We start from the raw sequence: 13,410 nt of genomic DNA on the forward strand, positions 1-13,410 counted from the left end.
CTAGAAACCAGTTTGAAATCAATGTCTCTAGAAACCAGTTTGAAATCAATAGTTTGAAATCAATGTCTCTAGAAAGAAGTAGAGGTGAAAGGTCTCAGTTTAATTATGTTGATTTTTTTTTTATTAATATTAGGTATGCAAATAAATGGCAAAATTGATATTCAAATATTGGTAATTCTTTTGATCGAATATTCGATAACCAAAATGAATATTTAAGAAATGTAGTAAACTGCTGTTATTATTCGCTACAGTTATAGCCATGCCTTTGTAATAACTGGTACACGTGACGGAACCTGATTTTCACCAAAATTAGACTCTGAAATTCCCCATTTACAGAAAATAAATCCAACAAAAAAACAATAGATTTTGAACAAACAAAAACCCCAAATAATTTAAATTCCACAGCATTCATATTTGTAAACAAGGCCACGATCGTAAATTCCCGGTACAGTATGTATTTTTTTTTACTTTAATCATCAAATTTAACTGACAAAAATGACAAAAAACAATCTTGAAATAAAATAAATTATTAATTTACTAAAACATGTAGCAATAATTTTAAAAGGATACATAAAAATAAATAACAAATAAAAACTGTTCCAAGGACAAAAATGGCAGTCCTTGACTGTGCGGTTAATAAAGTACTTTTCATGCAGATAGGTAGTATCTTGAAAAATATCATTTATATCAACCAATTGGTCTTGAATCCTAGTATGCTGATGAAAAATTTGTAGTTGTGGTGCAAGTCTAACTAAAATACTAAATAGTGCCGAAAGTGTTTCGATTTAGGTACTCACCCAGTATAGTCCCGACAATTTGTCCCTAACTAACATAATCATGACACGTGTATAGTGTCATCACATTCACGCCTCTGGCATTAGTCGTTGTAAAAACAAGACAAGTGAATATACTGGCTAAGGTCACAAATCCGAACACTTTTTGAGGCTTTTCACAATTATCTTGGAGAGTTTTTGTTGTAGTAAGTTAAAATTGCGTATGAAACATCTTTGGTTAATTTGACAACATCTGTCAAAGTAAAGATTCACGATCTCATCAATTTTATGTCGAAAATCGTTCATTTTATAGACAGTAAATTACCCTTAAAATTATGCCATGGAGGGCACAAGTACCGAACACTTGAAAAGCGCAAATACATGGTCATACAATTATAATTAATAAGTATGTTATATTAAATAAACACTTAGCTGCAAAGTTATTTATTGTTTCCGATGTTTTTCAAAACATGCAATTCAAATGTAAAGCGTGATTTATATTTATAAATATCTTGAATGTAGGTCAGCATAACTGCAAAACCTAGAGATGGGCGTGCACCCTCTGACGTCATTCCCCATGTGCTACATTTTGATCTTTAAGCGTATAAACATTGAATGGCATTTTGTTTAGAAAATACTGTATTGATCTAGATCATCGAATAATCGATCTGTCAAACAAACGTGTGTTTTAGCTGGTGTTCGGGATTTGTGACCTGTTCGGAAATGTACCGTCAACCAGTATACAAGACAGTTGTAGTCAAAAAGTTTAAAAAATATCAAACAAAAAACATCGAATACCGATTTTGACATTTGAATACCAAACGTTCGATCGAATATACGAATATTCGTTTGCATCCCTAATTAATATATATCTTATTTGTAATAGTTTGTGCCCATTTAAAGCGTGTCACTTTTATGACGTACATGTATCATTATCTATTTTTCTTTTCAGTATTTTTTTGAAATGTCTGGTATGCAAGGATGATAGAACTTGCATAATTTTTAGGGCAAAACACTAGCTATGATCAGAAGGTGCCTACCAGAACTGTTTTGTGCAGTTTTTGTTTGAAAGATACTTATATTAATAAGTTGAATAGATATTGGATGTTACAAACATTTCATCATTTTCAGGGCAACCCAACCAGCACAAACCCGGTTGCCAGCATTTTCGCTTGGACAAGAGGTTTAGAGCACCGAGGCAAGCTGGACAACAACCCAGAACTCCAGCGCTGGGCATCACAACTTGAGAAGGCGTGCATTTCCACAGTTGACAGTGGAAAGATGACAAAGGATCTGGCAGGATGTATCTATGGCCTTAAGAAGTGAGTGACTCCTAGTCTACGATAATTAGACAAATTTCATAATACATAATAAAGTTGATAATTGAATTAGAAAAATAATCAAACATGTATCTCCATACTAATTATTGGTATCAAAATAAGAATTTTGCTTATTTCAACAACTTCCATGTCGTATGATATATTTAAAAAAGGCTATTTTGTTTAACAACAAATTATTTCTGTTCTTTTATAGAACTTATTTTGATTTATGATATGGCCCAACAAATAATTGTATACACCTCTTTATGTTTTTTTCAAGTACAATAATAAAGTTTGATAGGGGATCATAATAGATGATCACCAATGTTGGGCCACCATTAATCATTTAAAGTCCAAAAAGGGGTGGAATATAGAAATCATCCATCTGTCGGGGCTTCCATACTCACCGTTTCCAACCAATAACATGCAAATGCTTAGGTCCAGGAATCTAAAACTTGGTAAGCAGGTTGGCCATGACCAGAAGACAGTTCCTGAGGGTCAAAGGTCATGGTCAGACAATTACTGATAAGATGCTTGGGCCTAGGAACCCATACTTGGTAGGCTGTTTGAACACCTTATGCGCCTATTAATAATGGATACCAGGATTTAAATATTGCTATTTGCCTACATCATTCACTGATAAAATGTTAAACAGACCTAGTTATTTTAGGTCTGTTTGTTTCTTCACTCTCATTTACATGGAAGTTTTATTTTTTCATACCATTTATGATTCTAGGATTTCACTTAAAAAATGTATCTAACATAATGTAAAGTGTTCACATTTTGAGACATACTTATGCCCAACAATCTCATTGAAAAGCACAACAGACACGAGTTCACATCTTCTCCATCTTGCAGTAACTTGTTTTCTTTGGGATCATACTTTGCTCTTTAAAAATGTTAGCCATCAGTATTTGGAATGCATGAGAATGTCCTCATGACAATATGTTAGATACTAAAGGCTGTATTTGTGTGTAATTAATAAGGTTTGGAACAAAACAGGCATCCAAAATTCACATACTTATACATGTGGTATGTAATTTTGATCACAGGTACAAGAAACATAATGTGCTTGATGCATTTCCAGTGTGAAGCCAGAGCACTACCTGAACACCATGGATTTCCTGGATGCTATTGACGAAACCTTCCAGAAGATGCAGTAACAAGCTCATGACTGTGATACCAACTCAATTACATTCAACAGAACGAATAAGAATCGTATAGAAGTATTTGTGTTTTGATCTAATGCAACGATGTTTTGAATGAGTGAATACTTTTCAGGTGCAGCTTTATATTGAAATTGACAATGTTACTGTAATTGAATGGTAATTTATATGACTTTTACCTTCTTTTGGAGATTTTACCATTTTTGATGATTCTAAAGATATTGATACAGTATAAAATAACGCTGACATAACTAGAATACTGAAGAGTGTTATGTAAATAATATTTATTTTTGTCTACCCTACAATGCCAACGAGTTAAAAAAAATCAATCAATTACGAGGTGTTGGCTATATGTTTTTCCTGTGTTAAAATGGCATTTTGTTATTGTATATTTACAAGCATTAAAATGCTAGTCAAATAGATTTATGTGCTGTTTTTCTTATCAAACTCCACCTGCAGACCTGTATGCATTGATAAACCTTTCTGAAATTGATTTTTACCATTTTGTCTTTGGCAGCCAACTTTTCAGTATTTTTATCATTCATTAGTAGTGCCATTGTTCATTTTTTCTATTGATCTTTTTCTGCCCATATTAGCACCCTTTTGCTATTTTGAGACTTTAATTAATACCTTACGATGCAACTAGATTGTGATGCATCATGTGTTAAAGGCCATTAGAGAGAATACTACTGTTGGGTCAGGGGACCATTTGTTGACACTGTCTGCTGTGCTAACCCTTTGACTTTCTGCCTAGACATGAAATATTTAGTTGTGTTTTGGAAGTCTATGTAGAGTTGTCAGATGGAGGTGTCTTACTGCTGTATGCAAGTCTCACTTCGTTATTTGTGTGAAATTAACTAGGTTTGGAACAAAACTGAAATAAAAAGAAGAAAATACATGATCTTTTGGTTTCTGTTATTAAATCAACCCTGACAAGTCCTATCAAGAGCCACTTTCACTTGAACATTTAAACTTATAAATTATCCAAAACAAACGCAACTTGACTTGAAAATAGCAAATGATCTCATAATCTCCTGCCAAACTGAAGGTTACAGGGGAGGGGTATTGTTTTGGCATTGTCTGTCCATCCGTCCCGATTTTTCTGTCTAGAACCATATCTTGGTAGGGAGTGGTCAGATAATGTCCAAACTTGGGTCAGAATGTTCCTCTTGATTGAATCTGCTTGTTAAAGTGGGTCACTAGGTCAAATATTAGAAAAATCTGGCACACAAAAAAACATAAGATTTGATCCAATATTCATGACTTGATCCAAATATTTTCCATGATGAACTCTGAACAAGTTCAAAACAAGGGCTCATGTGATAGAAAATTATGTCACAAAGTCCAATCTTATTTTTATGCCCCCTTTTGAAAAAAGTGGGGTATATTGTTTTGCACATGTCGGTCGGTCGGTCGGTCTGTCTGTCTGTCGGTCGGTCGGAATACCAAATGGTTTCCGATCAATAACTTGAGAACGCTTTGACCGAGGGACCTCATACTTGGTATGTGTATTGGTCATCACCAGCAGATGAACCCTATTGATTTTGAGGTCAGTGGGTCAAAGGTCAAGGTCAGTGTGACCTTTACATGAAAAACGGTTTCCGATCAATAACTTGAGAACGCTTTGACCCAGGAACCTCATACTTGGTAGGTGTATTGGTCATGACCAGCAGATGAACCCTATTGATTTTGAGGTCAGTGGGTCAAAGGTCAAGGTCAGTGTGACCTTTACATGAAAAACGGTTTCCGATCAATAACTTGAGAACGCTTTGACCCAGGAACCTCATACTTGGTAGGTGTATTGGTCATGACCAGCAGATGAACCCTATTGATTTTGAGGTCAGTGGGTCAAAGGTCAAGGTCAGTGTGACCTTAACATGAAAAACGGTTTCCGATCAATAACTTGAGAACGCTTTGACCCAGGGACCTCATACTAGGTAGGCTTATTGGTCATGACCAGCAGATGAACCCTATTGATTTTGAGGTCAGTGGGTCAAAGGTCAAGGTCAGTGTGACTGTAAGCTGAAAAAAGGTTTTCTGATTGTCCATATTTTATTTAAGTGTCCAAATCCTACTAACAATTTGGCTCCCAAGGGGGCATAAATGTTTCACTAACATCTCTTGTTTTGTCTTGAACCATATCATTGAAACATCTTGGTATGGATTGGTAAGATTATGTTCACACTTGGTCAGAATGTTCCCCGTGATCAAATCTCAACTGCTTGTAAAAGTTAAGTCACATGGGGTCAAAAACGAGGCCACAAGGTCAGGTCTTAAAAAAATCTTTGGAACACTGGAGGCATTATATTTGGTCCTCTATTCATCAAACTTATCAAAATGATTCAGCTTAATGAACTCTTGGTCAAATTTAAAACCAAATATTGGTATTGATGGGCAAGTCTTTGTTCAAACTATGGCCAAAATGTTTTACTTGATGTAATCTTGGTATACCAGGGGCAACCAGTGATTAAATGGGGAGTGGCTTATTATGAATTACCTTCGCTAAGTATCTGTCTGTTATACTCAGTGTTCTATATTTAGCATGCACTGGAAAAATGGAAACAAACGGCACTGATCTGAGCAGCCAACTTTTCCAGATGTTTTCGTTGAAATTGTTTTCCTTTTTCTGACTGGTATTTTGTAATTTCAACTAGGATATCTTTTGTAAATGTCACTGGCTGGAATCTGGTTTGTGTATCGATAACACTGGGAAACAAAGGCCAAAAAGGAGGGAACACACAATCGGATATAAGCATTTGCAAAGAATTAAAAGCTTTCTTTTGTTATATTTATTAAATTGGGCTGAATAAGAAGACCAAAAAGGGAACAAAATGATAAGAACAAGAAGAGATATAAAGTTTACATGATTGAAGAACAAAAGAAGATAACTTCTATGATATTTACTTTGCATGGCTGGTATATAGACATTTGTAATGATGACAAAAGTTTTGATAGAGAAGTCAGAGCAAATTACCCAGCATGTTAGCTAGTCCATATGAGGTAAATAAAAAGAATAAAAAAGACAAATATGAAAACAGTATTACACATTTAAACCTGGGAAAATATTCACCAGAATTATTATTGAACACTAGGGGAAAAAGTATAAATATTAATCAAAAAATACAAATGGAGAGAATGAGAATGTAGCATATGAAGCTGATGATAGCTTCCCGTATTACCTTAGTTTACCTTGTGCCACAAAGAATCCACAGGCTTGACTTGGGAATGGAAGATCACCGCTTTCTGGTTAGGCCAAATAAAAAAATAGGTCTGTTTCAGGTTACCCGACCGACCCTATTTTTTCCCGCCGACCCTAACCTATTTTTCCCTGAAAAAAATGTGATTTGGGTACGAAAAGCATTTGTTACGAAATGTATGTACGTAAAGTTGACAATATTAGAGTTGGATTTCTGAATGTATTTACCGTACTTCACCTAAGAGTTCGGACACCTTAAAATAATTAATTTTTCGCTCTCCGAATTCATAGAAAATAACCATTTTTACATTTTATCTACATGTTTGGTAAACCTGCCTTTTTTCTTCATGTCTGCATTTTACCACTTATTAATTTATCCGTAGTTATCAATGGTTATTACGCCTATAAGTAACTCCTTCATCAAGTTAATTAAAATCCCATTCAACACCATTTTATACATGCATTAAAATGAATTAACACCTTTTATCGGCTTCAGATCAAACAGTCACATTGTGTGACGTCACATAACTCTCAGTTATACCCACGAGGATCTCATGGAGAGCATGGATATTGCTATGTCAATGCGTCTGGGTGGTGTTTTTGATTGTAACTTAAGTTTTGCATTTCTAACTTTAATTCATCACATTAAATAGTTACCTGTATCATTGAATGTGTTGATTTTTATTGTTCTATTGATGTTACAATGAGTATTACTGTACGATTATTGCTTTGTAACCGAACCTCAACGAGTGGTAGTAAGCCGCACGGGCGGTTACAAGAACCCTCAGGTTCGACACAGGGCAAAGGCAGGGAGGTTGGGTGTGAAAAACAACTGAGATGTTTGCATTTTTTTATACAATCTATTCAAGAATTCAAGTTCATTAATTAAATTCAAATGGAAATATTACTGTAAAACCAAAATAACTATGAAACTAATAAATGCCTTAGATACACCTAGCTGCTCAGGCAAGCCATAATGCAACTTTCGGCTTAAGTTTAAAACAACTCTGTCGAGTGTCAAAAATTGACAAACACAGTATAAAAAGCTAAACTCCAAGTTATTTATTTTAAACTATCAAAAATCAGAGAACTTTCACATCTGCGGTACAATAATCAAGTTTTAAATTGAAAAACCTATATGAATCAAAGTGCTGAAAGCACTGATGGACTAGGGCTTTATTTAGGGGAATGTTGACAACCATGTTCTAAGCATTGACAAAATCGGCTCACATCACAAGGGGTCACTGTTTGATGGGCTAGCTTAAACTTTAGACTAAAACTGCTTGCAAGCTGCAATGGAAATTTGAAAAATCTAGTTAAGTGTGCGTAGAGTGAGGTGTGTGTGTGGGGGGGGGGGGGCTAAAGCGTTAAATCAGATAAAGTCATAGTTCTTTTAAATTTCTCAAAGTCGTTAAATCAGACTTATACACATTAATTTACGTGGATGGCACACATACTTCTTTAATTTGATCAAATCCTTTTTTATCAAAGGTCTGTTATTTGCAGTTTCAGAGAAGATTTTCAATGATGTAATTATATACTATATAGAAAACCTGTCACCTCTTTTTCAGGGGAGCTTTAAACCACAGGGCCATACTTTGAACAATCTTTGTAAAAGACATCTACATTGTACACCTATGTCAGACTGCATACACAATGCTATTAGGAAGTAGTTTTTATTTAAAAAGTGAAGAATTATTTTCTCCCTCTTAATTTGTGCTTGGTATTCAATTCATATAACATGTTACCATGATAACTTAGTGATGTTGATGAATACTAAGCACTGCCTTCTGTCTAATGCTATTCATATTACTGCTGCAGACTTTTGTACATAGCAAAGCAAGTTGAGTAGACTAAGATGAGATGAATATCGTTTTTAAAGTATGAAATATTGAAATGTCTTTTATATACTTTGACCATCAAATTTCATAACATGGTGTCAGCATTTCATCACACTGCTAGTGAGAATGTAATACCAAACATAATTTTATTCTTTATTACATACCCATCATCAATCCACATGCAATACATATCACAAAATACTTTAACCCATATTCCGCTCCAGTGCAATACGGCCATATACCACTCTTGTGACGTCACGTCATAACAAGTATGTTGCGCAATATTAAATTGACGTCATTAAAGCAATGAGTGCATCCTTGAAATGAAATTTATTATGCAAAGATGTGGCTTCTAAGTGATCTAATCAGTAATGTATATAATAAAAGGGTTATTAGTACTGCGTTTTGATCCGGATATGGCCGAATGTCATTTGATTCTGGTAGTTTTTTTGTAGATTTTGATTTTACCCGGCTTGTGCCCTGTGAAATCCGAATCTGCAAAAATCTACTTGAGTCGAATACAACCTCCTGGACCAAAACGCAGTACTTATAACCCTATTATGTACAAAAGCTGTTACCCCGTGGACAGAGCATCTTTAACCCACAGGGCCATTGTAACTTTTAACAATCATTGTAAAAGACAACTACATTGTACATACAAGATGCTTAAGATAACTCAATAAATGCAGCAGTTGGCCATTCTTGTATTGTCCTCTGTCACTGTCCTGATAGCTCCCTATCTCAATAGATGCAAAAGGTTGTAGGTTCATGATTCTCCTGGTCCAATATGTCATACAGAAAGAAGATGTTGAATGTAGAATCAAGAAGCTTTCTTTTCAGGCACTCCAAATTGAATAGTACTGTAACATTTGAAGTGCCAAGATTTATTGGATTCCTAGGCAACAGGTATCAGGTGTTGCAGTACATTTGGCAAATACTTTTCACCCGTCCTTGTAAATCTAAAAAAGCTTTCATTTCGCAAAAGTAGTTCATATAACTATATTAAGGTTGCTAAATCAGAGTTTGAATAATTCTGAAAACTAGATGTGCCTTTAATTGCAGCAATTTGAACTCCAACTCATAATGTCAATTAAGCTGGTTAAGCAATACTGCAGTTCCTTGGTGTGGGGATTGCTTTATTTACTCGAATAAACAAACAGTTCTTGCATTGGAAAGTACAATGTATTAACATGCATTTTTCTTTCCCTGACTCCATCCAAGCCTTAAATCTTAGATCAACATGTACTTGGGGCTATGTGTAATATCAATGAGAACTATAAATTATGTTCAATTTAGTGCCACTTATGATATTTCATTCCACATACAAAAACACTAACAATTGTTCTTTAAAACCAATGTCCTATGTTATGATAAAACCATTGCCAAGTTGGTAATTTGAAAAGACAAGAAATAATATCTGGTCAGGGTTTGACATAGTCTTTCTAGACAGCTGGACTTGTTTTGCAGTTACTTTGAAAATCTTCAAAAGCTAAACTGAACAAGACTGGAGCAAAAAACTCACAATACCAAAAGGGGTTTTAAAGACTTACGAGATCATTCTCACATCACCTATACCATTAGTTCTTATCTTCAAACTTAAGTCAACATAATAATTAATGTTTTACATAAATATTGCAATGAATAAAACATATTGCAATAAGTGCCAATAACATAGCAATCAAGTAGGATCACTATAGGCCTAAACATGAGATTTCAACATTTTCCTGATAAACAATAAATAATTTTACTTAACAATTTTCTCATTATTTACACAAGCTGAAAAAAATGGTCTCTTTTTGAATACTTCACATATTTCATGGCTTTCATCATTCAAACTAACATTTTGCTTGTTATTTCAATATTCAATGATTTTGTAAACATTCATAAATGATGGTTAAAATAAACATTCATGCTAATCATGCCTACCAAAAGCACCTGACTGACCAATCAGTATCCAATTTTGGAAGGGCTTATTGGTGGTTCATTGAAATCAACCATGACCTCCCACAATCTGCACTGATCAACAGTAGTTAATGAATTGTTTCAATTGTTCTTATTTTCATAAACTTAGAAAACAACTGCAGTGAATAAAATTCATTCCTCATCACTGAGAGGAAGTTTAGAAAAATGAACGAAGCCGAGTTACATCTAGTAGGATATCAAATCCTACAAATGTATTCATCATTTTATATAACCGTATTTAGTAAATGTTAAATTTTTGAAAGTCTAAAAAGTTTCATTTTTTGGTATATCAAAGAACATTTGTGTGTATAATTTTGATGATATTTTGTGATTCATTTAATTTTATTCTTGTTTCATTTAGTGTTCAATCCCAAGCTTTCTTGTTCACATTTAAGTGCAAGAAAAGTCACTTAATTATGATCTGAATAAAATCATTATAATGTACACGGTAAGGTCACATAAAGGATAGATTGTGCTTTTAAAAAAAAAAAATCATCTGTTTAAAATTATGTCAAATGCAGTGCATTGAAATTTTATTATGAGTTTAAAGCTGCACTCTCACACATTGAACGTTTTGACAACTTTTTTTATTTTTTGTCTTGGAACGAGCCAATTTTTGCGAAAATCCATGGAAACCAGTTATATAAGACTGCTGACCAAAATGATGGCAGATTTTAATATTAAAGTTAAAAAATTGATGTTTTAAGCATTGTTCTTAAATTGTAAGTAACGGTTTAAGCCATAAAATTAATTTTTCGAACGGAAATATGACAAACTACGAGCTGATTGTTTGTCAGCAATCTGATATCATTGTTTGAAGATGTTAACGCAAAAATTTGCTCTTTCGAAGACAAAAAAAAAAGTTGTAAAAACGGTAAATCTGTGAGAGGGCAGCTTATAACTATGACAGGAATAATTCAAGGGAATGTTTTTTTTGTGATTTCTAGCATTACAATTGTCTGAATCGCATGAAAATTTATAAATTATGTAAAGTATTCTCACATTAGTCACACTTTTTGAACTTTGTGCTGTCTTCTTTTTGTTTGTCTCAAATTAATACAGCATTGGCTTCACTTGTTGTTTATGAAAGGGACTGTACACCAGATTGGCACCAAAAAAGTTGTTTTTTTCCTGTAACGAATCTAAGGACACTTTTTTAATAAAATATTTTAATCTTTCATATCGTTATTGTAAATAAAATACCAAAATGAAAAAAAATGCAGTGAAGTGTCGTATCTACTATGCTATGAAGACTTACTTTTACTGGGTGGAATTTTCCAGATGTATACCTAACTCGCTAATATCATGTAATAACATCAACGGCAGATCATGCATAAGGAATGAATTCTACTCGGTAGACATACCTAGTAATCTTTTTTAATGGAAAAACACGAAATAACTGCTATTAATAAATCATTTGTAAACTATGGGGATCATCAGTTAGTAAGTTTTAATGCATTAATTGTACACATCGATACCAACTTTATGTCAATTTTCTACAATTTTCTTTAATTTTTTGCTTTTTCATCATTAACATACAGCCCATTTAAACTGTACCTTATAATGTCTGTGACTTATCAAATATTTAATAGTAATGGTCTACAACCAAGATTTGTTTTAATTATCCAGGTTTCAAACTGCATTGTGTATGACATTGGAAAGGTAATCTTGAAAGCTCACTTAGTATAATTTTTACAAATAACATTCACCCTGAAAGGTACTCATATTTGGATGATACATAAAGATTTGCACAGTCATTTATGTATACTTGCATTTATTGATACAGGATACCTTTTTCAAATCTTTGATTTAGATTGCAAAGTATAACTTATATAAATAAATATATATTCTTAACTTTATCTGAATACACAAGCTAATGCATCAGTCAATTGTAACCATGCCCCCCCCCCCCCCCCCCCCAGTCCCGGAATAGCGGGGACTTTTACTTTCGGTCCAGCCAACCCCAGTTTAAATCCCCGCTCTGTGGAGATTATCTGATGGTAAAGTCCCCACCAAATGCCCCCGCACCCAAGGGACATTAGGTTAAGCCCCATCCACACTGTATTTTCCGGAAAGACCCGGCACTGCGGGGCCACCTGAAAGGTAAAAACATGGCCCATTTCGCCGGCTATCCCCGGTATACCCCCGGATGTGGGAGCCGTATTTACAATATATATAGCCCGGAATTGACTTAACTGGGTTTTCCCATGCCGGTACAAATAAAAGGTGAATATCGAGCTATTGAAATTCATGTAACAGTCCAATGACTCTATTGTCTCCGAAGTAACGTGTGTATATAACAACGGTTTAATTTTGTTTGTACCGGAGGATTAGGCTGGGAAAACCCGAATAACTATAATTCCGGGCTTAAACTATTGACTGGTGTATAATGATCCATAGTGATCCAATCTCATGCCAAGATGATTTCTGGTCTGACATCGCGAGGTTAGTTATTCTTAAGCATAAAAAAGCCTGGACAGCATTTGAGAAAGACTGTTGTGAGGTTAAATCTTCATTACTTCACTATTCCACAACATTGGGTATATGGGAACTTTATTGAATATTTTGATTTTAATTTTGTTCCCTAAACGCCACAAGTCAACTGATTATTTGATACAAATTCAATTCTATCTCCACAATATTCGGCACTGCATTGTTAAATAAAACTCAAAAGTTACACTTGTAAATTATTTAACCAAATACCTTTCCCTCAAATATTTCACAAATTTATATTGATCTATCATCAACAATGCATCACCATACTGTATCTCTGACTGATTTTTTTTATTTCCATTCTTGGCTAGAAAACAAAAAGTGAGCACAAAGCGTCTTCAGAAAAGAACTTGTAAAGTATGCACCAGTCAATTGTAACCACGCCCCCCCCCCCCCCCAAGGGAATAGCAGGTACTTTGACTTTCGGTCCAGCCAATCCCCAGTAAAATCCCTGCCCTGCGAGAACGAACTGGTGGTAAAATCCCGTGAATAACGTCCCCGCACCCCGGGGATCTAAGGTAAGAGCAATTCCCTGATATATTTTGAGGGAAGACAAAACCACCGCAATCACCCGGCATTGCGAGGACACTAGTTCTGGCTTCCATATATTTAATGTTAATATATTTTTTTATGTTTACAACACGTCCAAAAAGGTAATAT

General features: G+C 34.5%; 1 protein-coding gene across 1 annotated transcript in view; it reads left to right on the forward strand.

Annotated features, from left to right (window-relative positions):
* Positions 1-4,154, forward strand: part of LOC128206979 (isocitrate dehydrogenase [NADP], mitochondrial-like) — a 30,416-nt gene extending 26,262 nt beyond the window's left edge. The window contains exons 9-10 of the mRNA XM_052909745.1: positions 1,905-2,095; positions 3,180-4,154. Coding sequence (XP_052765705.1) covers positions 1,905-2,095; positions 3,180-3,255 — 267 coding nt within the window. The 3' untranslated portion in view covers positions 3,256-4,154. The remainder of the gene's footprint in view (positions 1-1,904; positions 2,096-3,179) is intronic.
* Positions 4,155-13,410: the final 9,256 nt, after the last annotated feature.

This window comes from Mya arenaria, chromosome 10 (assembly GCF_026914265.1).
Source record: "Mya arenaria isolate MELC-2E11 chromosome 10, ASM2691426v1".
NCBI lineage: Eukaryota > Metazoa > Mollusca > Bivalvia > Myida > Myidae > Mya > Mya arenaria.